The 26,172-nt window shown below is 44.7% G+C and overlaps 1 protein-coding gene across 1 annotated transcript; it reads right to left on the bottom strand.

Annotated features, from left to right (window-relative positions):
- Positions 1 to 244: 244 nt before the first annotated feature.
- On the bottom strand, positions 245 to 26,172 carry camk2d2 (calcium/calmodulin-dependent protein kinase (CaM kinase) II delta 2). Its single transcript, XM_084687588.1, has 21 exons — positions 25,846 to 26,172; positions 24,116 to 24,210; positions 14,889 to 14,948; positions 14,352 to 14,406; positions 13,900 to 13,965; positions 12,917 to 12,989; positions 11,510 to 11,612; positions 10,948 to 11,031; positions 10,744 to 10,838; positions 10,486 to 10,608; positions 10,229 to 10,312; positions 9,929 to 9,971; positions 8,596 to 8,636; positions 7,706 to 7,765; positions 6,102 to 6,146; positions 5,899 to 5,947; positions 4,644 to 4,664; positions 4,177 to 4,252; positions 3,821 to 3,915; positions 3,050 to 3,278; positions 245 to 2,147 (listed from the first exon to the last, which is right to left on the bottom strand). The coding sequence occupies exons 1-21, from the start codon at positions 25,905 to 25,907 to the stop codon at positions 2,144 to 2,146; spliced, it is 1,563 nt and encodes a 520-aa protein (XP_084543714.1). The 5' UTR covers positions 25,908 to 26,172; the 3' UTR covers positions 245 to 2,143.

Below are 26,172 nucleotides of genomic sequence, written 5' to 3'. Positions count from 1 at the left end.
TGGCACTACTCAAAAGGTTTTGTAGTATGTAGTAATATTTATCTCATTGTGTACAATCAACTAGGCTATACCTTTTATTGGAAAGGGAGAAGTAATGGTAGTTTATGATAGGCTAAGAATCGTTTTCTCATTGCCATGGTAAACTACCTATTGAGCAGAGCGTTCTTTTATTAAAGGTTCACTTTCAATGTTGACTGAACTTAACATTGCTGACAATACACAAAGAAACTCCTGTTTCCAATACTATTATATATCACTCACCAACTTCAAACAACAACCAACATGGAGCAGTCATCACACCTTTTATATTTATTTACTTCTTAAACATGTTATCCATCTATTGCCAAGCTGGCAACAATTTATACATACCATGTCACGGGTGCTGCATTGCATTGACATCATACGTTTTGCAAAAAGAAATTAAGTTAATTGTAGATTTCCTAAAAAAACAAAGTATTGATGAGGAGAAATTGATGTATTGGTAAGGTGGTATGACAACAGACACATAGAAGCTCAGGTCCTCAGGGAAGACTTTACCACATGACCTTTACCACATCACCTTTCTCCTTCACTGTTCTTCTCTTCTTCTGTCTTGTCTTCTAGCTTCCTTTCCTCTCTCCTTCTCATCACCCCCTACACACTACCCCTTCTCTCTTGTCTTCATCACCTCTCCCTTCTCTAACATACTGTACTGTATTTCTTCTCTTCTACTCATCTTCCTTACTTTTCTTCTTTTCCTCCCTCTTTCCCTCTACTTTGTAACAGTTCCTGGCCCTAATCTTCACCCATCCTCTTTTTCACTTCCATATATATTTTCTCCTCCTTCCTCTCTTCCCATTCCCTCCTCCCTCTCTTCTTTTTCTCTCCTTCCTCTCATCCCTTCATATTTTCTCTAATTTCAGTAGTTAAAAAAACAATTAAGTTTAAGAAACTAGTTTGGTTCTCCATGGGTTTCCAGAGAAGCTTAATTAAGCTAGAACGTACCACTGCTTATCCAGGTGGACAGACCTTTGCTTCTCTTCAAAATGATATGTTTGAAATTACAAAAAGAAATGATAAGAGGAGGAATACAACAACATAACTCTTACTTACAGTGGAAGTACAATACAGGTATACAAACATTATGAAAATGAAAATATTTTTTATCCTCATTCTGTCTTTTCTATAAAATGTGTAAGGGCTGCTTTGACCAACTGAACGTTTCTTAACCCTCTTGATCCATTGTGATGGTGTGATTTTTAAACTAGACATTTTACCACCTATAGCTGTGTTTTTCGGTATTTTAAGACAGGTCTATGACACTGGAGGACAGTGGAACATTCCAGACAGGACCGGTGCACAACATTAACAAATGCAAACAAACAGTTCAGTGATTTCACAAATCAAAACAGAAGATATTATAGTTCCATATGGTCACGATACCCCTTCCACCCCATGCATAACACAATAATCTTGATTTTTCATATATGACATATATGCTACATTCTCTTATTTCTTATTCAATGATATAAAGGCAAACATATCTTAATGCAAAGTATAAGCGGCTTAGCTTCTCTTTACAGTTAAATTAGTATAATGTGTCAAAATCTGATGATTCAAACATGACTTAGCTCATAGCAAACAGAAATGTAGCTCATAAATTTACGTAAATTCTTAATTCCTCTGATAGCAAGAATAGCAATTTAGTGTCTGTTTGTGTTATCAACAATCACAATGTATTTATATGTACATCACCAGAACTAAAGCAAGCTCAATTTTAACATTCTGATCTTTCAAATGTTTCGTATTGCACACACATAAATACACATAAAAATACAGAACTAATTTTCGGGAGAGGTTACAGTAGTGATTTTTAACATCTCTCTCTATATATGTAAAATGCATACCAAAACAGCTTAAAAAACAGAAAAAAGAAATGTCAGTTATTACATCATCTGACAATGTCCAAATATGGTGTGCTGCCACCGTCTGTGGTACCAATGACTTTCTGTAGTAAAATGTGTTAACATTAAAATGTGTTTGATGTTGTCCTGTGCGATGTTATGTCTTTATAGGGGGGTCAGGGGCCAATCAGGGGTTGGCTAGTTGATTGCCCGTCACAGAGAATAGTTGATGGGATTTTCAACTTAATCTTGATATTCCATTAACTGCAGGACACAAACAGAGGATCAGAAGAGTACAACAAAAGCACTTAATAGACTTCTCAGACTATTATTGAGAGGATCTCATTTTATATTATTGCCGTTATGTCAGTCTACCATGAGGGTTAACTGATGCTGACTGACACTGGCTATGTGCAGTATCTGTACAGGGAGGAGACACTGGCTGTTTCTGTACTGGGATGGGACACTGGCTGTACTGGGATGGGACACTGGCTGTGTATACCTACTGGGATGGGTCACTGGCTGTGTATACCTACTGAGATGGGTCACTGGCTGTGTATACCTACTGGGATGGGACACTGGCTGTGTATACCTACTGAGATGGGTCACTGGCTGTGTATACCTACTGGGATGGGTCACTGGCTGTGTATACCTACTGGGATGGGTCACTGGCTGTGTATACCTACTGGGATGGGTCACTGGCTGTGTATACCTACTGGGATGGGTCACTGGCTGTGTATACCTACTGGGATGGGTCACTGGCTGTGTATACCTACTGAGATGGGTCACTGGCTGTGTATACCTACTGGGATGGGTCACTGGCTGTGTATACCTACTGGGATGGGACACTGGCTGTGTATACCTACTGGGATGGGACACTGGCTGTGTATACCTACTGAGATGGGTCACTGGCTGTGTATACCTACTGGGATGGGTCACTGGCTTTGTATACCTACTGAGATGGGTCACTGGCTGTGTATACCTACTGAGATGGGTCACTGGCTGTGTATACCTACTGAGATGGGACACTGGCTGTGTATACCTACTGGGATGGGACACTGGCTGTGTATACCTACTGAGATGGGACACTGGCTGTGTATACCTACTGGGATGGGACACTGGCTGTGTATACCTACTGGGATGGGTCACTGGCTGTGTATACCTACTGGGATGGGACACTGGGAGCCCCAGAGCGGTGGAAGTGGATGTTTTGCCACTTCCCGTCGCGGCGGTGCCACACGCGGGTCTCCTCAGACTGCATGGTGCGCGGCATGCTGGCGGCGTCCATGTACTGGGTGAGGCGAATGTACGCAATACACGCAGCGTTCTCTCCGATCAAGTGGACGTGGGGATTCAGCAGGATAGTATGTACCGGCTTGTTGCCTTTAGACAGAGCTGGAGCGGGGGAGGGGGTTAGGGAGAGAAAGATGAGGAGAAGGAGGGGGGTGGATAAAGGGAGGTGGGGGGGTGATTCAAGGAGAGAAAGATGAGAAGAGAAAGGGGGAGGAAAAGATGTGGGGGGAGGATGTAGACAGAGGGGTACAGAGGGAAAGGAATCGGAGAAGGGGGAGAGAAGGGAGGGACAAAGGGGAGTAAGAGGGGATGGGGTGAAAAAGGGAGAAGGAAGGTTCTAGATGATTTTGGTTGTGTGACAGTGGGCCTGGTAAATGATTGAGGTTTCTAGGGCAACGGCTTATCCGTTTTATTTTAGGCCTACTGAAGCGTAACAGTTGTTACTATTTATAGTCATCACATCATCAATTATTTGAGTGTTTTTGGAACAAAAGCTTCTAGTCTGACCATATAGAAGATTGACATGAGATATGATAGAAATAGCATCAAAACACCTTTTCTGGTCAAATGCTTTCACCTTATTAGGTAATAGAATCTTTTTCAGGATTTCACTAATCAATAAGACAATGGTGAATGGTGTTTACCGTTCTCAAAGTAGAAGCGATGGAAGTCGTGACCCTCCACCAGATTGCCCAGGGCCTCAGGTTCAAAGGAGGTCAGGCCAGGATCACAAATCTTACTGAGGACCAAGTATAGAGCAGGAGGGGCTTAGAACGTGATGATTAACAACTCATCGAGCTAAACTGAATTTTAATGTGACTCTAAACCTTTTTTCAACATTGTAATATTGTAATAATAATAAACTAAGTAAATCCCAACATTTAACACATGCTCTTAATATTTGTCTTATGTGCCATATTGACTAGCACACAGTAGGCCTATTAAAATTCCACATACATACAGTAACTCTCTCTCTCACTCACACACCCACACGACTCACGCATAAGCTTCAAAGTCTCCGTTGTTGATAGACTCAATCAGCTGCTCAGTGACCTTAATGATCTCCTGCTTACGGGCTGAAACACATAACCACAAACCAGCGTCAGTAACCCGGGTCCCTCTATCGGCAGGATAACTGGGTATGGAACGTCAGAAAATGTATTCAGAGGGTCCTTGTTCCAAAATGAACTGGATATCAAAGCAAACAAGTTTAAAATGGACTCTAGTCTACAAAGCTGCAGGTACCATAATTAGTGATGGAAAGCACACATTCATTAAAATTATTTTGTTTTGTCTTTAAAACAAATGTGTTAACAGAATTCAGTTTGCCAGTGCTTCCCATGACTAATACTCTATAAGGCAAGAATATATAAGATGGAGGACTCTCCTTCACTCCTTAAAGCTCTGAATTACTTAAAGCTCAGATGCATTCTTTATGGACGCCAGCTGAGAGATGGTGACAGTTACCTTTATTGTTATTGGTGCAGGCTGGGAAATAGTGAAAACATGACTTATCATTTATCCAACAGACAGACACAGATCTGTGAACAGATGCAGCACTTCATATCTCGTCTACTCATTGTGATATGAGAGAAAAAGAATGCTTACACAAGATGTGTCATGTGTATATGTGTGCATGAGTACGTGTGTGTCATTGGGTGTCATCGTGTTTAAGCGTGCGCGTTTGGGTTTGTGTCTATGTCCCTTCACTTTTTATAAAAGTCAACTGTGACTCAATGTTTGGGTGAGTGAGGGACGGGAGAGGGGCAAACAGAGAGAGAGAGAGAGAGAGAGAGAGAGAGAGAGAGAGAGAGAGAGAGAGAGAGAGAGAGAGAGAGAGAGAGAGAGAGAGAGAGAGAGAGAGAGAGAGAGAGAGAGAGAGAGAGAGAGAGAGAGAGAGAGAGAGAGAGAGAGAGAGAGAGAGAGAGAGAGAGAGAGAGAGAGAGAGAGAGAGAGAGAGAGAGAGAGAGAGAGAGAGAGAGAGAGAGAGTGGTTGAGAGCCAGGGACAACAGTGGATTAAGTCTGAGGCGGTTTGAAAGGCAGCAGGATTCAGATGGGAGAGAGGGGAGAATCTACTCTGCTATCCTGCTCTTCTCCAGGGATGGTGAGTGGGCAGGGCAGGGAGTCTCCCCCAGCCAGGAGGGACTTACTCTGGACTGAGGAGGTAGGAGTCTGCCTGGGCTCCGAGGTCTGGGAGGAGCGGCCCTTAGAGCTCAAGATACTGCCTACAAAGTTCCCCAGACGGAGCACTGGCACACAGGGGTGTGTGTGAGGATGGGTGTGTGAGGATGTGTATTTGTGTGTGTGTGTGTTCAGGAAGGTGTGTGAGAGAGTGTATATGTGTGTGTCCATGTGCATGTTGTGGAGGATGTGTGTGTACATGGAAGGGGAGAAAAACAAACAGTCATTCCAGAAGTGTGGTTAAAACAAAAGGAAACAAGATAAAGGACGAGACAAAAGACGAGAAGTGATATAAAAAGAAATGACTTTTACTGTATACTGTAAAAACACTCTTGAAGACGCAGAGAAAGAAGGGTGAAGACAAGCAGACGAAAAGGTTGCAGGGTGTACACTGTAGCACAGACATAACACTGAAAGACAGACAGACAGGCCTACGAGTATAAAGACTAGACTGGCAGGCAGACAGACAGAAAGGCAGACAGACAGACATGTGAGAGAGCAGACAGACAGATGGCAGGAGGGCGGGGCGAGAGCTCCTACCTTTAACATCCTCGTCCTCTATGGTGGTGTTGGCACTCTCTATGGACTCCTGGAAAGAGACATACACACAGTGTGTCTAGAGGGACCACTACTCTCCTGGAAACACACTGGCATACACACAGGATTAATACATGTACACACAAACATTGAATACACACACATTATATACGCACACATACATTGTAAACACGTACTAAGTGTACCTTGTTTCCATCGACAGGGTTGTGGATGACTGTCGTCTGAGGTTCCTGGAGGCAGAGAAAGGTGGAAAAGAAGTGTGAAGGAATTAAAAGAAGGAGGAAGGAGAAGCCAGCAAGAGTGTGTGTGTGTGTGTGTGTGTGTGTGTGTGTGTGTGTGTGTGTGCATTCTGTAGTACCCATATGTCTTTCATGATCCTTGAAGCTCAATGACGCTAAGCCACATAGAGGGGGTCAGACACTGCTGGTGTCTTTGACATCCATCTGGCAGATTAACCTCAGTGATTGACAATCTCCTTTCTCTCGCTCTCTCTCCCTCTCTCCCTCTCTCTCTCCCTCTCTCTTTCTGTCTCTCTCTCTTTCTATCTCTCTCTCTCTTCAGCTCTTTCACTAAGTCCCTCCCTCCCCCACCTTCTACTCCTTCTTCCTGTCTCTTCCTCCCCAGAGCCTCTTTCCTCCATGTCTCCTGCTGACTCTTCCTCCGTCTGCTCCTTTCATCTGCTGGCATCCCTCTCTCCTCTTCTCTCTCCTCTTCTCTCTCCTCTTCTCTCTCCTCTTCTCTCTCTCCTCTTCTCTCTCCTCTTATCTCTCCTCTTATCTCTCCTCTTCTCTCTCCTCTTCTCTCTCTCCTCTTCTCTCTCCTCTTCTCTCTCCTCTTCTCTCTCCTCTTCTCTCTCCTCTTCTCTCTCTCCTCTTCTCTCTCCTCTTATCTCTCCTCTTATCTCTCCTCTTCTCTCTCCTCTTCTCTCTCTCCTCTTCTCTCTCCTCTTCTCTCTCCTCTTCTCTCTCCTCTTCTCTCTCTCCTCTTCTCTCTCTCTCCCCCCCCCACTCAGACATGGTCTCTGGCCTCAGTTAAGTAAGATCAGGGTTCAGCATGATTGATTCTCATTCTGAAACTCCTTATCACTCACAGACTGCTCAAAGGTACACCACTTGAGCTCACCTGTCCTGCATCATTGCGTTTGTGTGTGCGTGTGTGTGTGTCCATGTTTATGAAAATAGCTGTCTGTGTGAATGCACATGAAGCTTTTGACATCACACAAAGCAACAGTCATGTGACCAATGGAGCCAAACAATCAGCAAACACCATGCACAATCCACTGTCAATCATTGACAGACCTGGGTCAAATAACATCAGAACCATCTTGATCATTTGTGCTTGATTTAGTTTGCCTGGTATGATGGAGCCAATGGAACAGTCACAGATGTGCCAAGCCCCACCCATCTACCATTCGAGGCAGGCTAAGCCAACACACAGGATAGGGCGTAGTCTTTGACCCAGGCTGACTTCTTGCCTGAAGAGCCAGAATCCTCCACATCCTCCACTCAAACCAAGCAACTCCACTCAGTGTTAGTTAGCAGCAAAGAGACAGAACAACCAACACTTGACAACAACAATGACAACAGCTACACAGGTCTGGAGAACTACCGCTGCTGGAATGACAAGGTTTCAAAAGGGTTTCATGCAAACCAAAGCACATCATTCTGGGTAAAGTAACAGTTGGGGGGTAAGCTGGTTAAGGGGTATGGCTTCATGCAGTGGGACAGGTAAGGGTGGTGGTGAGGAAGGTGTGTGTGTTGGGGGGGGGGGGGGGGGTGAGTATGTATACCAGGGCAGGGGCAGGGCCAGTTTCTTTAGGGCTGGTCACTGTGTTGGCTTTGTTGTTGACCTGCAGGGGGGGGAGGGTAGACAGAACATAGCACACACACACACTCCTGAGTGACACACCAAGCAGAGACACTGATTCAGAAAAGGGCATCTACGGCCAGAAGCCCAATCTCAAATCAACAAAAAAAAGCTTAAACACCCCCCTACATCTATCACAAACACACACACACACTATTTCTACCCCACATACTGTATACCCACACATACCCTTACTCTTCAGTGTTCAATTCAGATGGGGCACATACAAACACAGATGCACTTTAGAGAGGGATCTGGGAGTGAGATCAGAGACATAGCCCAGTGGAGGAGAGATATGGAGGGTGTTTAGAACAACACAACACACATCCTTGCACACAATGACCCCTAAAAGAGAGGGCTGAAACAAGATATTCTAGTGTTTCATACATGCATTGTATACAGTATATACTACTGAAGAGATATAAACAAGATGCAATCTAAAATGCAATACTATAACATCGCCTTAAATAGGCCACTGGTGAGAATGACTGTCCAGTATTGATGATGTCATTGGTGCGCATCCATTGGCTGCTCAGACATTGTAAGGGCCTAGTTCCATTTCTCCTTGCAGCCCTCCAATTCTGATAGTCTGTCTGCATGGGCAATGGTTTAGAGAAGCTTGATAGGTGAAAGCCATTTGGTCGGTGGCTGTTGTCACCACAATGGTGTCACCTCTCCTGTTCATTCAGATCAGGTGAGGGAAGGCTAAGGGAAGTGACTAGGGACCGAAGTGGAACCAGGCACGTCTGTCATTGTTTCATTCCAGTGGAAGCAATCTGAATTGCCTTCGAACAAACAGTTTTGAGAACTCACCTTGACGCCGTCCGCTTTCTTGTTCAGCAAACTTTTGGCTGCTGTAAAAGAAGTTAATACAAACTGTCAACTTCAGAGTTACATGTAGCCCTCAAAACTAGCATGTCAATTTCAAGTTACACAGAGAGAACCCAAACTAACATGCAACAGGCAGCTCCCGCCATATTGAGCTCAATGTGCAAACCCTCAAGAGCCCTGTCCAACAAGGTCCATAATGCAATGCCACAGGCAGGAAATCCTTCTTATGCAGGGCACCAATCACGTGCATCGAAGACAGACAGGCTGGGACGAGGCGATGGGCTAAGCTTGGGTGTTTGGTTTTGAGTTTAATGTCTCGTCCATGGGGAGGGGGGGGGTATTCTTAATGACTTAGTGAGAATATTAGAGATATGCATATTCAGATATGAATCACATAAAGCATTTGATTCAATTAGATACATTATATATTGGTTAAGTATTTGGTATATGGTATATGGATGCATTGTATAAATAATCAGGAGATCTGTATATCTGATATGCCAGTGTCATTCTTCATTTACAGTAACAATGAATGCCTCCTACATGCGCTCTCACACACACAAATGTCTTTGTTGCATACGACTCTGTTATCTTATTATTTGATTGTATCTTAACATGCTGTTTCATAGCATGCAGGGGTTGGTCACCCTGCACAGCACTTTATTGTTTTACCAGATTTGTATGGCTCTATAGTCAAGCTGTAGTCAAGCCTTTACATTTAAAGTTACTTTATAAACATGGAAGACGCAGAACTGACGTGCAAACGGGATTGCTAATTGGCTAATAGACAGGAAGTGAGATCAGGCAACACAGTTTACTTATCAGGGTTAAAACATTCCCTTTTGAGAACATTCCAGAAATCTTACCTCTCAGGGAACCACATCCCAAACAACGGAAGGAAAGAAAATTCAACAGGATAGAAGAAGAGAATGAATAAGGAGGAACAAAAAGTAGCCTTATAAATTAAAGGTCTATAAAACAACATAAATCAAATAATAAAATCGTGACTGGATTTGTTCCAAGTGGAGGGAGAGGTGTGGGTAGTTCTTCTCTGGTGGAACACCTTAACCAACACTATGCATGCTATCATGAATGGAAGTTAGCTATTGACCTCAACAGGAGTGAAAGGTGGGGGGGAAAGAAGGCAAAATAGGCAGATGTAAAGTCATGATGGGAAAGGAGGAGGGGGAAAGCAAGCAAGCTAGAAGTAGACAGAAAAAAAATGAAAACCACTGACAGTAAGAAAAGAGAGTGCAGAGGAGAAAAACTGATGGAAAGGGAAAGAGAGTAAGAGAGAAAGAGAGAAGAGACCTACCTGAGAAGTTTCTTGTGACCAGCAGAGTGGTCAGAATGGCTCCCTGCAGGAGTGGAGAGCAGGGAATAAAGGAGGAGGAGGAGGAGGAGGAGGAGGAGGAGGAAGAGGAGGAGGAGAAGGTAGGAGAGAGGGTAGTTGGAAACCCACTGGTTATCAGAGCATGTTAGAACAGGCGAGGACACCAGAGCAAGAAAAAAGCAGGCAGGTAATTGTGTAACCGGTCGTTATGGAGAAAGGCAGGATTGAGGGAGAGGTGTTAGAGGAGGAGAAACAGAAGGAGAGGGTTGACAGAGGTCTGACCTTGAGTTTCCTCCTGGCGTTGAACTTCTTCAGGCACTCCACCGTCTCCTGTCTGTGCATCATGGAGGCGACAGTTGAGCGTTGCTGCAGATGGAGAGAAGGAGGGAGAGAACCAATGTCAGCAGGGATAAGGGAAGGAGGAACTTGTGTTGTATTGAAATGAGTGCGCTGTAGCTGAAGGAATTAGACTGGGTACTGGTTTCATTCAACATGTTAGTGTGTGTGTGTGTGTGTGTGTGTGTGTGTCTCAAACATACGCAGATCCAGGGGTGTTTCAGGGCTTCAGTGGCAGTGATGCGTTTGCTCGGGTTGATGGTCAGCATCTTGTTGATCAGGTCTTTAGCTTCAGGGGTCACTGTGTCCCACTCCGGAGACGGAAACTGTCAGGACACATAATCAATGACTCAATCTATCTATCTATCTATCTATCTAACTTTATATTGAGAGAAACAGGTGACAGGAGAGAGATAAAGCAGTAAGAGTCGCGAGTAGAAAGATTAAGGGTGTATTCTCACATCATAGGCCCCAGCCTTGATCTGCTGGTACAGGCGATGTTGGTCCTCGTCCCAGAATGGCGGATAGCCAACCAGCAGGATATACAGGATGACCCCTGGGAGGAAGTGACATGCTTTGACATTCAAGACTATCTGAATGAATATCTGAACTGACCTCCAGGGTGAAGTTAAAAGGGTGAGGGTAAGAGGGTAGAGGTTTTTTACCACAAGCCCACATGTCCACTGGCTTGCCATATGGGTCTTTTCTCAGAACCTCTGGAGAAAGGTAGCCCGGAGTTCCAGCAAAACCTGAGGGGGAAAAGACAGGAATGAAGGGATGGAGGGATGAGGGAGGCAGGGATGGACAAGAGTGGGGGGAGACAGTGATGGAGGGATGGAGAAATGAGTGCCGGGAAGGGATGGAGCAGGGTAGGGTTGAGAAAGAGATGGAGAAGGGTGGAGGAAGAATACATGGATGGAGGAATGGGGGAGATTGGGTGGGGAAGCAGGGATGGAAGGATGGTGATGGGTGGGGGGAAGGATAGAGCAAGAGGTTCAAAGTGGTTGAAACAAAGGAAAGGAGAAGTGCAAAATTTGCGAATAAGATACAAGAAGGAGAAGTCACTATACACTACACGGGTGGCTGTTCCATTGATTGATTGAGTGAGGGAGTGAGTGAGTGGATGGGTGGGTGGGTGGCTAATTGATTGTGATTGATGGGTTGGTGGGTGGCTGATTGATTGACCCCTTCAATATCTGATTATTGATTGGCTAGGTGGATACTCACCAAACCATGCCTGTTGGTCCCCCTGCACCTCGATGGCCAATCCAAAGTCAGCCAACTTGACCGCCGCCCCCTTCAGTTTACTGGCCAATAGAAGGTTCTCAGGCTGGGGGGGGCGGAGTCAAACAGGTTAGAGGTAAGAGGTCTGGCACTCTCTCAGAGTCTGAATCGCCAGTGGAGGCTGATCTGGGAGCAGTTTAGCCCAACCGAAGCCTAACCCCAATTGTTAGGGGTCACAGCACCAATCTGACCCCAGACCAGCATCCAGGGAGACCTACTATAGCTTAAATTAAAACAGAGAGACAATGAGCCCTCCCCTCACTCCCCATCAGAGATTTCAAAGACAGCAGATGGGTGTGAGGCTAACTGCCTCCCTTTGCTTAGACCAATCCCATGCTCTCAGACCAGTGAGAGAGGGTTTTCTTGGTCAGAGGTTAGGGTTAGCTCACAACAGCTGGAGATGAGCAGCAGACAAACAAGCAAAAAACACAAACAAACCTGCCTATGCACACACACAGGCACAGAACCTGCATAAGATTAGTTCAATATAATATTTCCAATCAGTGCAAAACCTCTGATCCAAAAGACTTCACACATGCTTCGGTAACACTCAACATTTTGGTTATGATGTAAAGAATGTTACTTTACCCAATACCATTTGTGTCTTACACTCTGTGCTTGAGAGAATAACAATAAAGACTAGTCAGCTTCTGTTGCAACACTCAAAATCATCACTTATATCCCATCCCTCCCTTTCTCTCTCATTCTTTTTCTTTCCCTCTCCTTCCCTCTCTCGATTTCCCTCTCTCTGTTTCTCTTTATTTCTCTCTCTTGCTCCCACCGCAAATATCAATTCCTTTGGAAGTCATCAGAATTCCTCACCCCTTCAGAATATTCATGCTCCTAAAAATGCTTCGCATCTTTACATAATTATGCAAATATGCTATTAAGTGGCACACGCACACTGCTTCCCTGTCACTGTAATGCTGTACTCAGCGCAAAGACACACACACACAGTCTCCGCAGGGGACTGCAGTCCCTGGGTAATGATACAGGAGGGAGGTCTAGTTCCTGGAAGTGTCAGAAGGCACACTACACCCAGAAGAGAGGAACATGGAGGTGCTGAGGTTTGGGGGACAAACGCAACAAACTAAGACTAAGCTAGACGCATGTCTGCAAACACAACACAGAGTCAACTTTATAAGTATTCTTATCAGCAGTTAATGAAACGCAAGCAGGATAACTACCACCATATGCTATGAAGGCTGAGGGAACTGGTGTGGCAGGGAATTTACGTTTATGGTTCAAAACTTGCAAGATGTGGCTGGAAAAAAAGCTTGACTGCGATAAAGATGTTTATGTAAGTGTTGTAAAGGTGTGATTATGAGGTTGAAGCATTGGCATACAAACCTTGAGATCCCTGTGCACTATCCCATTGACATGGCAGTGGTGAACACTCTCCAGAATCTGCTGTATACAATGACTGAGGAATGAATGGAGGGATGGAGCAATAGCAAGAAAGGCGCGAGACAAAAAGGAGGAAGAGAGACAAAGAGAGCAAGGAGAAATAAGAAACCAACATTTCAAGAAACAAAGATGATGTATTTCAAATTTTCAACCTTTTCCACGTGGATACCTAAGGACCAACTGGGATTTCACTATCTGTGTTTGTGTCATAAGTGAAGCTAACAGTTCATAAGTGAACACCCTTAAACACAACAAGAACAAACAAAGAAAGGAACTCTAGCCCTAGCTCAGTCTGATAATGAGGCTGCTGTTTGACTTGTTTAACTAAAACACACATCCTGCTGCAAATCGGTACATCTTAAATCCCTACGTTCGCCTTTTGTCAGTGATGCTGTTCCTCCTCTCGTTTTACTTCCTCGATGCCCTTTTTATATTACTCCTCCTTGCTCCAGCATCTCTTCCTCCTCTTCCAAAACTTTTCTCTCTTTATATCTCTCTTTATCTCTCTCTCTCTCTTTATCTCTCTCTCTCTCTCTTTATCTCTCTCTCTCTCTTTATCTCTCTCTCTTTATCTCTCTCTCTTTATCTCTCTCTCTTTATCTCTCTCTCTTTATCTCTCTCTCTTTATCTCTCTCTCTTTATCTCTCTCTCTTTATCTCTCTCTCTTTATCTCTCTCTCTCTCTCTCTCTCTCTCTCTCTCTCTCTCTCTCTCTCTCTCTGGGGAGGTTGTATTCAAACCTGGTAGTGTAGATGATGAAGAGCACAGTCAGTGTATCATTAATCACCTTTATAAATAACTGGATGAGAGACAAGGCAGATGTATCACACCTCGGGTACCATATGTGATAAAACACACACACACACACACAGCAGGACATAAGGGCTGCTGACCTCAGCAGTGTGTGTGTGTATGTGTGTTGCCTACCTGGCATCAGCCTCACTGTAGTACTCCCTAGCTACAATGTCCTCAAACAGCTCTCCTCCTGTCACCCTGAACACAGGAGAGAGATATTAGACACACACACAAATACAACAGTCCAGTGTGTGTGTATGTGTGTGTGTGTACATGTGCGTGTCTTTAGTGAGAACAACAGATCCACCCCTGAGCCTCCCTGGCAGGCCGCTCTTGGCTACCCAACCACACTGCATGCTGGGTAAAATGGGGACATTGTGTGTGTGTTAGCACGTATGAAGACTTGTGTGTAAACAGTGGGATACACAGAGGTGGGTGTGGACTGAGAATCTGGGAGCATGGGGAGGGATGAAAGAACAGAAGAAAAGAAAGGCGCATCAGGGAGAATGAGAGGGGAAAGGAAGGAAAGAAAGAAAGACAGAGGAGAGAGTGGGATGAGAGGAAAAGACAGACAGTATACTCACAGATCAAAGACCAGATAGTGGAAGCCTTCTTCTGATATGCTGTCATGGAGACGAACTAGAAAACCAGAAAAGATTGTTAGAAGGAGGAAAGTAAAGATGTGAAAAAAGAACAATTCTCTCATTGAAACCTCGACAGTACCAAAATTGTCACAATTCCCATTAACTACATGCTTCAGTAGTACTACTGTCACTCTTGTGGTACAACCAAACAGCAAGCTGCGTGTTCTAGTCATGTAAACAGATAACTTACACAACAGAGACAGTATGAAAGGCAGGGTAAATAATGTTGTTGAGAAGCGCTTTTTGACATATTTATAAATAAACTTCACATCCTGAAAGCAATCCATAAATCGAAAGGTTTGACAGTAAAATGTAATCAATCCGATATCGGTGGGCGTCGCAGGACTGTAAAAGCCAAAGCCACTAGTTATCTGTGGAGTAATTTCTTGACCAAAGAATATATTATTGTGTTGCCGTTGTGTATCATTATAATGTGATGTGTGAGTGTGTGTGTGTTTTCAGTCACATGCATCTTACCAATATTGGGGTGTTTCAATAAACGGCAAATCCTCGCCTCTCTCTCAAGCTTCTGGTGGTCTGTGAGAAAAAGAGGGGGGGTTGGAAAAAAGATTATTATCATTTCTATTCAGACTCAAGTTGACATTACAACCACTGGAGGGCATGATGTGCATATCTGAGCATCTGTGTAAATGCAAGCTAGTGTGTGTGTGTGTGTGTATACACATGGCTGTAAGATGACAGCTGGCAGAGGTAATGGATGAAAACACTATAAATAAACGTCATGTCCCCCATTTCAACAGAACCCTCCTTTTATCTCAAAACTCCACCAGAATAAACTGACCTGATATATCAACTTAGCCTCGCACCACGGAACTTCAGGCCATACTGAACTGCCACAAAGACAGTCAAAAAAAAGTCAAATAGTCAAAGTCTGCCTGCATTGTTAGGTGGTGTAGGTGTAATACATGTTAATATTAATATGTCTCACAATCCTTCCATTGGTTTAATTGTTACCATGTTTCTTGCTTTGTGAGAGCCTGGATTGAAGCTCACAAAACTGAGATATGGTCAACGCCATGTTGAACTTCAGTATCCATACTGGTCACAGGGTGCAGTGTTCTGATGTTCAGCTTTGCAATTTTCAATCTTACACAACCTGTTTGACCGGACAAGAATGGAATACGGACGTAGTACCAAGTGTCCAATGCTTCATTTAATACATCGCCAACACAACAGGGCTACACAGGAAAGTGTTGTGTTTTATGGAGGGGTACTCTTTTGTTTGTTTTGGTATTTCACTGTGGGTACGCCCTCGCAGAAGCCCTTTTTTCATGTCAGCCAACAGAGGCGCCTGCATTAGACGAGGGGAGACACACGGCTCTCCAGTCATTAAAACACCTACTCACTGTCCACTCACAAAGCTACATCTTGCTGCAATTGCCAGTAGGGAGCATATCTAGTTTGAGCGACCAACTCGTTCCTTCAGGATATCCACCTACGGTCAAACAACAGCAAGACTATTTCTGCCTGTTTCCCCATGATGCTTAGAGGAAGCTTGGAAGAAACCCTATTCAACTCCATTCGGGGAGAGTCGGCACTCGACTGCGTCGGTCTTGGTGGAGTGTGGCCTCTAATACATGTTTCCAGTTGAACCGCTAGTGGCCTCTCATCTACGCCCCATCCAGAAGGCCACTCTGACTCCTACTGGGTCTACCTTGCCTGCCAAGGCTGACTGCTTCCCGTCCTCCACAAGAGAGGAGGCATGTATAAATATCCTGTCCTTCATGCTCGTGGCATACCAGGCAGAGCTACAGGAAGAGAGGGCTATCAAAGCTGAGGCAGGGATGTGGGATGAAATGTCCATTGCCACAGATCCTAGCGCATCCACAGATGTGCCTAGGCAGCTGGGAGAGCTCTGTCGAAACCCACATGTCTGTCGTTGTATGAATTTACATTTACATTTAGTCATTTGGCAGACGCCTTTTATCCAGAGCAATTTACAGTAAGTGCGCATGAATGGTGCGCATTGCTCATGTCCAGTGTCTAAGCCCATCACTACGCATTGGCACTGCCCTGCCCATGGAATTGGATAATATCAGAACCACTAGAACAGCTAGACACAGTCTATAGCTATAACTTTAGGTTATGACCATAACCTGGGGTCCTTAGACAACACGAGAGAGGGATCTTACCAGACCACCCTCTAAGAAGAGTTGTTGCTGATCCTAAATCACGGATAATTCCAATCAATTCAATTTTTAATACGCTCTTACCTAAAAACACTGGTCACATTTAGAGGAACTCTTGCCTGGTATTGATTTTACTGAACATCAAGACCAGAGCAATCAAGAGATGAACGCTCTGATCTGACAGAACCCAATGTGGGCCAATGTAATCTAAGAATCAGATCAGTAAAATCCCACAGGATTCATAAGAACAGAAGGATTCTGTGTCATGTGTTTGGAAGCGATTCCCGAGTCTCACCACGTTAGTCGCAGTAGAGGAGAATGATGTCACCTGATTCTGATTCAAAATCACAGTCAGATTCAACTTGATAGAGTCAGATTCAGATCTACCGATCTGATTCAGGACAGTGTGGAGGCGACCCACTTCAGCTTTGCCTCAGGACAGAAACAGAGAGAGAGAGATGAGCAGAGGGTTGTATTTTTTTCCAAATAAAATAGGACGCCTATTTTTCACCTTCGTCCTCTTCTCCTTCCTCTATTCTTGTTGACGCTGTGGAAACTGCGGGCCCAGTTCAATCAAACTTGTGCGTGTGCGCGTGTCACAGTTCACACGGCGTCTGAGCGCCAATCTGCGTCACCGGAATATTAGACGCACCTGTTTTGTGTTGACTCATTCAGATGGCTATATAAGCTGAGCTGACCCCCGGACCTCGTTGTGAACTCTTATTCTTTGTTTCTTTACCGATGGCCGTGTGGCGTTTGCCCTTTTGTTCTGTATCATGTTTATTTCTCAGTAAAGTTCTCTTGCACTTTCATCCCAAAACGCTGACTCCTTGAGACAACGATTGTAGTCATTACTTGGCACTATGAACAAGGTCACTCTCTGTCATGTTCCTTGGCCTCTATCTCACTGTCATCTTCTATCATTCTCCTTCATGTTCTTACACACACCACAAACATATTTTTAGCTCCTATCATACTCAATCCCTCTCTTTTCAACATCCAAACTTCCTCTCCCTCTTTCTCTCTCACATCCTCTCCTCTCATCCTCTCTCTCTCTTCCTCCACAGGTAGTCTACCTCCCAGCCGGCCGGACATCTGTTGTCTAGCAACTCCTGGACCAATCAGAGTGCCAGGTTTCTCCTCTCCGCTGCAGTGGAACTAGCCTTGCATGCAAATGGACGTCCCTGAGCTTCCACTCATACATGTATCCACCTCAACACACAACTTACACACATACAAACTACTCTACCACTGTTCACAATCTCAGGCAACTAAGCCAACAAACAGCTATAATAACATCGGCATATAAAGCCAACCCTACAGAGAGGACACACACTGAAAACAACCTGCCTCCCCCAGCAAGTCTTAAGAGGTGAGCATTAATATACTGTGACAGGCTGACAGCGTTTTTCTACCTACTTGTGTGAGAGAGTCCAAACCCACAATAGGCAACAAAGGTTATTTCTGCTTGCGCGTTCAAGCTGTAGGTTGAAGGCATCAGCATTTGGAAATTTGTACAGAGGCAACTTTATTCTCCAGACAGATGACAGGTTAAATACCAGTCACGCACTAGCATCTCTAAAACTGGACAATCTCTGCCCCCAACAACAGCCCTAGGAAAAACCAGAGCTATTCCCAGAATCACCCTTTTTATTTGTAGAACTAATTATTTTAGTTTATTAACTTTAGTTAATTTAACTTAAGTTTGGTCGATAATTTATTCAAACTAAACCTTTCTCTAAATTGGCTTCCACATGTTTGTTGCAAACATTGTCCTGTGTATTAATCTCTGCCTCTCTACGTCTCTCTTTCTCTCCTTGGCAGCTTGTTTCCCATTTGATCAGCCGATCAACCGCACTGCAGCAGAGTAGGGTTGTGTGTGTATGTATGTGTTTTCATATTAAGGATCTTGTTACAGAATATGATAGACAGACAACAGGCAGGCAGACAGAGAGAGACACACAGGCAGACAAACAGAGAGACACACAGGCAGACAAACAGAGAGACACACAGGCAGACAAACAGAGAGACACACAGGCAGACAAACAGAGAGACACACAGGCAGACAAACAGAGAGACACACAGGCAGACAAACAGAGAGACACACAGGCAGACAAACAGAGAGACACACAGGCAGACAAACAGAGAGACACACAGGCAGACAAACAGAGAGACACACAGGCAGACAAACAGAGAGACACACAGGCAGACAAACAGAGAGACACACAGGCAGACAAACAGAGAGACACACAGGCAGACAAACAGAGAGACACACAGGCAGACAAACAGAGAGACACACAGGCAGACAAACAGAGAGACACACAGGCAGACAAACAGAGAGACACACAGGCAGACAAACAGAGAGACACACAGGCAGACAAACAGAGAGACACACAGGCAGACAAACAGAGAGACACACAGGCAGACAAACAGAGAGACACACAGGCAGACAAACAGAGAGACACACAGGCAGACAAACAGAGAGACACACAGGCAGACAAACAGAGAGACACACAGGCAGACAAACAGAGAGACACACAGGCAGACAAACAGAGAGACACACAGGCAGACAGATATCATGGCCAGGGGACAGCGGACATGTTCTCCTTGGTCTTATTTTCACATTTCTACTACATTACAGACTAACACACACTAATTCACTGAGACAGTGAGACTCAGTCTGTCACCCTCCAATGGTTCTGAATGAAATCAGACTTAATGTTCTCTATGGAGTCAGGGCATCTGGGGATAACTAATGGTTCTACGCACACACCACACACACACACACACACAGAAATAAGAGGTGGTTTGTGTCAAAGATAGAATGTCTCAAGAGTATCTTAATACTTTGTGCTACTGTCTCCATCAATCATGGAACATTATCACAGTTTATGGAGGAAACAATGCAAGCGTGTTCACAAACACACACATACACCCCCACACACATAAATATGCACACATAAACACAGCTGTTGGCCCATTTTCTTCTGTTCAGTCATTTGAGACCTGCCTCCTGGGTAGGCTCAGTAAACACTACAGGGGATGGATTAGAGTCTCATGCACACACACACGCCTGCGCACTCACACATGCACGCCCGCAGGCACGCACACTAATACACACATCAATACAAACCAAATATTCCCATCTACAGTTGTTTTTACATGTCACTATTCACAGGTTTGCACAGAGACACACGTTCATCCCCATGTTCTTCTTGCAGGCCCCCTCTGCTCCTCCCATTTCTCCTTTCCCTGCTCTTGTCTCACTACACCTTCACTTTGCTTTTAGTCTCTGTCTCGTTCTGTCAAATTACTCTCACACTTACCTTTAAAAAGACGTGCCTTTTCAAGGTTGAACCTTAGACTGGGGAATACAAGCAGACACACACAAATACACACACACCTTCAGAGTGTGACTATCCACTGTACCACAATAGTGTTGCGTTATAGAATCCCATCCTCATAGATTCAAATATTCTAGAATGAGACAACCTTTAGACACTCTTCTAAATAAATTAACCAGATTCAAATGAATCTGTGATTCATCTGTGATACTGAGTCTGAGTTATGTATGTCCTTCTAAATACAATGATCTTCTTCTAATATAAGTAAGGTTCATCTATATGATTCCGAATAAGCTGAGAAGCATTCTGGAGGTGAAACTGTTCTTCTCAACCCAGAAAGATAGCGTAGAGAGAGAACCCTGAGACATAACCTAGAGAGATAACCTAGAGAGAGAACCTAGAGAGATAACCTAGAGGGAGAACCTAGAGAGATAACCTAAAGAGAGAACCTAGAGAGAGAACCTAGAGACATAACCTAGATAGAGAACCCAGAGAGATAACCTAGAGAGAGAACCTAGATGGATAACCTAGATAAAGATCCTAGAGAGATAACCTAGAGAGATAACCTAGAGAGAGAACCCAGAGAGATAACCTAGAGAGAGAACCTAGATGGATAACCTAGATAAAGATCCTGGAGAGATAACCTAGAGAGATAACCTAGAGAGAGAACCCGGTGAGATAACTTAGAAAGAGCACCCAGACACCAATTAGGACACACTCATCACAGAGACTCAACGGCCTTCATTCAACAACAGACTGCTAGGTCAAAGAAGGAGGGAGGGGAAAAGGAAAGGAGAGAGGGAGGAAGAGGAGAAGGATAAAGGAGAGTAACTACAGAACTGAAACAGAATGAGGAACAGGTGTGGAAAGGGTTTGAAGAGAAGAAAGAAAGAAAGAAAGAAAGAAAGAAAGGGATGGTGGAGAGAGAGCTTCTCTCTTGTTAAGAATGTCCTAGCTCTTTCCTCAGAGTCTGATGCCCTAGTTAGTCAAGATGGGGGTTCTTTTTTTATCAGAAACACTGAGACACACACCCAGCTCCAGTGTAACAAACATACACATCCAGCAGCAGTGTAACAGACACACACACCCCCCTGCAGTGAAACACTGAGACACATGCACCCAGTTGCAGCGTAACTGTCACGTTGGCCAGGTTGCTGTTTAACAGTTTGTCTGTCCACAAAATGTGAGCACCAAGTAGAACAAACACACAGCCCAGAAAGCAGGGTGTTCTCACTGTGTGTGTGCGTGTGTGTGACCAGCGTTTATTTTTAGCCTTGCGGTGCCCAGTGTGTCATGTGATACCTCCTCCCCCTCTTCCTCCCTCCCTTTCTGTCTTCATCTCTCCCTCCCTCTCTCTTCCTCTCTCCTGCACCCAATTTCTTTCTCTTCCTCTTTTTGGAGGTGAGGAGAACAAGTAGATGGAGGGATGAGAGAGGAGGGATAGATGACTATCTAGAATGTGCAGAAAGAGAGGGATGAACACACACTACAGCCACCTTTACCATGGCTGTTGCCGTGATACCTGCGCCACAGGGTTACAGGTCTCTCTTTGCCACACCCTAGTGACTCTAGCAACCAACCAAAACCCCTTCTCAGTCCATAGCATAGCAATACACACTCAATCTATACGCATAAACACACACAGTGGGAGGGGGGGGGGGTCAAGGCAAAGTGACGAATGTCGGAGAGGAGTGGTTAAGCTGGTGAAAAATACACACATACACACGTCATCAACTACACCCTTCTCTTGACTCCTTTGCCTCCTCCATCACTCTCTGCTTCTCTTGCTCTCACTCACACACATCCTTAACTTTCCTCCTCCTCCAATCTCTCTCTTCTCTCTCCTTCTGTATCTCTCTACCCTTCTCTCTCTCTCTCTCTCTCTCTCTCTCTTTCTCTCTCTCTCTCTCTCTCTCTCTCTCTCTCTCTCTCTCTCTCTCTCCCTCTCCCTTTTTATCTCTGAGTCTTTTCCCTCCCCTTCTCTTCCCTCCCCTCCCCCCTCTCTTCCATCTCTGTCACTCTCTCATGGACAGACCAGGGTGAAATGGTGCTCTTAATGAAATGCTGTATAATCAGATGGCAGATTGCAGGATTGTAAATCGCTCTATAGGAACACACACACATGCACTCTCACACACACACACACAAAATGAAACATACAAATACAGTACACACACCCATAGCTCAGTACTGATCTGCCTGCACTCTCACCACCAACCCTGCCCTAAGCCCATCCCACTGATACCCACACAATGTACGCCCACACACATAAGCTTACAAACACACACGCACACACAAGCCCCTTCCCACACACACAAGCACACACTCACACACATAAGCACACACACACAGAGGGTGGAGGGTCATCATCCCACCAGAGTTGCAATTCCAGAGCTTATCACAGAAAGAGGCTAAGACCATATCTAACACAGCAGTATGCCTGGCATGGGAAACCTCTACTGACTGTTTGCCAGTATGTGTGTGTGATTGTATCTGTTGAGATAACCCATAGCTCAGTCATACTCAAATGGCGGACAGCAGTCCATGTCCTGGTTTAGCAGGGTTAAGGAAACACCAGCCCGGGGCCACGTTCTATCCTATCATATGCATTTATTTAAATGTGTCTCTTGAAGAAAGCAGTGTTGGGACTGGGAGCAACAAAGTTCTAATCCAACACTGTGAATGTGAGAATGGCTTGTCGATAGAAATGAAAAGCTGCAAGAGAAAATGTCATATTTAGAGACTAGTGGACAAGCACACATTCTTTTCCCCACAACAAGTTTGAAAACCATTTACTGGATTTAAGAATAGTCCTGAAAACATTTGATATATAACCATGTATCCCAAATACTTACAAGAGCACCGATACTGAAAATATCTATGGTCTGGACCTTTTCTACTTAGGAAAATGTGAGTGACTGGACCTCCTCAAATTGTATTTGAATACCGCTGTCATAGGTATATTTTTAAACGCAGTCCCAGCATGCAAATGGAAAGATACTAATGCTCTTCATTAGGTATCCATTACACAGAGAACAAGGAGGAGAGGTGAGAGGAGATGAGGGGATCAATCGGTTATAAGGAAAGAACAGCAAAATGATTGGTTTCCGAGTTCTGGACAGCTTTAGTAGTGAGGGATGTGATTGGTTAAGATAAGCAAATACAGAGCACATTATTGGATATAAAGGAAATTAATTTGCAGAAACAGCAGCACATGCTATTGGTTATAAGAGTTAGCTGCCGGTGCTGGGTTTTTTGAATGCTGTGTTGTTGTAATGGTGTTTGTGTGTGCGTGCATGTATGTGTTGGGGCATGAATATGAACTTGTATGTGTGCGCGTGCGTGTGTCTGTGTGTCCCAAGCCCCCAGGCAAGCCAGCCGGCAGCTACAATTACAGTGACGGATGTGAAAGAACTGGGTCGGCTCTGCTAGAGATCTACCCCTGGGACCATAGGCCCGGCCAGGGCCTTGTATCAATACGCAAACACACACACACAACAAGCACAAACTCACACACTCCCTCAAAGACGCACACAGAAGCTGGAGTATGTACACATAAGACATAGGTCGAACCTCACAAAACAAGGACACGGGAAAAGACTCATCCTACACATACTGCAAGTGGACAAAACATACACTCTTGTGTCATGGATGCATGGATAATAAATTACACAACACTTCAGCTCTCTTAGTCTCCCTTGCAAAATACAGCAAGGACACACACACTTGTCCACGCACGCGTGTGCATAGACACACACACACACACACACACATGGACAAACACACTTCAACACACACACACACGCGTGCACAAACACACACACAACCAGTCCTAATCAACTGAGACCCAGATGAGGCTCAGCTCCTATGGCCTCCTTCTCTTTTCCCCTTCTTCTCTGTCTCTCTTCCTCTTTGTCTCCCTCTCTTCCCCCCTGCTTGCTCTCTCTCTCTGTCTCTCTCCTCTCTAAGTCCATTCAGGGAGCAGACGTATTCACAGCTCACTCCCACGTGACTCCACACCACTAGGGATGTATGTCTGTGTGCATGTGTGCATGTGTGCATGTGTGCGTGTGTGTGTGTGTGTGTGCATGTGTGCATGTGTGCGTGTGTGCGTGTGTGTGTGTGTGTGTGTGTGTGTGTGTGTGTGTGAGTGTGTGTGTGTGTGTGTGTGTGTGTGTGTGTGTGTGTGTGTGTGCGTGCCATTCCCCACCTCTGGCAGAAAGCTTCTTGGTGTTGATGATTTTGGCCGCATACTCCTGGCCAGAGGAGATCTTCAAACACCTCCTGACCACAGAGAAAGCTCCCCTGAAACAAACACACACAGTATTGTAATGAATATGAGTGTTTGGAACATGGGATTTATGAATATGACCTATACATATTAGCGTAATATATAGGCATTATTGATAAATGTATTATGAATATAAAGGATTTGGTTAATTGAGGGCGTTTTGAATATGGGGGTTTTGAATATGGGAGGTGATGAATAGAGGTCAGACAAACAGGGTGAGTCATCATTTCACAGTATTTCACCTCATATCACATCTGTGAAGTAAAAACAATTTGGGTGAGTGGTTTCTCAACATGGCCGCACCCCCTTTGGCCTACAGACAACTTCACCTGCTTCAATCAACAACATGGACATGAACAAGAATATATGTATATTTCAAACTTTCCCCTGTTTTTTACATAAGGCTGGCTTTGTGTTGTTTGGGGCGGGGGGGGGGGGGGGGGGGTTCAGTCACATGCATGCAAATCAGACATGATTGTACAATCTAGGTCATGTTGGGAGGAAGGGTTGCATCTCTGAGCTGCACTTTTTGAGGGAAATCAGAGAGAAGCTGCTCTTCTCTCACACAACCTAGGTTTGGTCTTCTTAAAAATCAATGCAATATTCTCTTCATGTAAATCTAATTTGTTTACGGCGGAGTGGGGTCTAAAATACAGTTTACTGTCATATTATCTTATAGCCCATAGATCAAACCACAGTGCATGGTGCATCTTCCTCAAACATTAGGACCGCATCACAAAAATTAAAGAAGCCTTGTAAATCGTCCTGCCTCCTAGGCCTCTCTTGGGTGATGGCATTACCTATGATTCTATCACAATAGCTTTCTTGACTTTTTCCGAAGGACCGACCAGTTTGTGATATGCTGCGGTAATGTACACAAGATTATGAAATATAACTGAGGGGAGAGAAACTGTGACTGAATGTCAAACGGTGCTTACGGCCGCCGAAGACTGACCGCGGGGGCAAGGCAGACTGCAGGTTGGTCAACACACACACACGTACGCACACGCACTCGCAAACACACGCGCACTTCAGTGCATCTCTATCTTTATCCCTGTAACCTCATTACCCTCCGTCTTTCTCTCTGTCTCTCTCATCGTTCTCACTGTCTTCAATCACCGTTTAGTCAGGAACCCCCAGTATGTGACTCTTAATTGACCGCGGCACGGCGGCTGGCCGTGGAATGTGTCATCGCTGGGTTCCGCTGTCGCATTACCGCGTATGTATTTCTGTTGCAGGCGACGGCACCGCTAATTCACAGTTGGGACGCCTACATCCCTTGTTAATATAGGCAAAATGAGAATACTTGGTTCGAAATACTGGGAAGAATAAGAAGAAAGACGCTTAAGCCTTTCCACAATGATCTGGCAGTCTTCCGGCATTTCATAAGACTATCAGTCGATAGACCATGCATGTAAATGCATATAAATGAAATACAGGTAAAATCAGTGATGTGATAACTGTAGAGCTATGTTTTTCATTCTTCAATTTTAAATCACAAATACACCTACACAGCATTCACCGTACACGCGCGTAGTCTACCTACAGCGTCGAATCAACGTCCTCGGCCAAAGCAAGCTATTACATAACAATCTGACAGTCACTGGGATGCTGCCATATTATGAACAATTTTAAATATGCACGCTTACTTGCCCAACTCTTCAAATAGCTGGTATTCGTCGGTAAATCTCGTGCAGATCGTTAATGCCATCCTGGTGAAGGGAATGGGCTGTGCGGTAGGGATGCTCTCACAAGATCCACACGGTCGTCAACGTCAGCACCGCCCGAGTCGTCCTGAAGGCGCAAGCCAAAACTGTGCGAATCATACACAGATACAACAATACGACGGAGCGAGAGGGATTCTGCGGCAGCGACTGCGCTCCAAACCCAACTTTCTAAATGCTTCTTCTTGGATAATTCCAGAGTTGTATTTTGCATGGGGGGGTTGTTTTTTTCCAGCAATCCTCACTGTCCTC

Source organism: Hypomesus nipponensis, chromosome 22 (assembly GCF_054491055.1).
Source record: "Hypomesus nipponensis isolate SF chromosome 22, ASM5449105v1, whole genome shotgun sequence".
NCBI lineage: Eukaryota > Metazoa > Chordata > Actinopteri > Osmeriformes > Osmeridae > Hypomesus > Hypomesus nipponensis.
Note: the sequence above shows the minus strand (reverse complement) of the source record. Positions and strands in the feature narration are given on the sequence as shown.

Bases quoted from the DNA above. Each gene is read 5' to 3' on its own strand.
- camk2d2 (XM_084687588.1), bottom strand. From the start codon at position 25,907: ATGGCATTAACGATCTGCACGAGATTTACCGACGAATACCAGCTATTT. The intron at 14,949-24,115 runs GTGGGGAATGGC...TTTTTCTCACAG, and splicing joins CAAGAAGCTTTCTGCCAGAG to ACCACCAGAAGCTTGAGAGA. The intron at 7,766-8,595 runs GTGAGTTCTCAA...CCCCCCCTGCAG, and splicing joins AGAAAGCGGACGGCGTCAAG to GTCAACAACAAAGCCAACAC.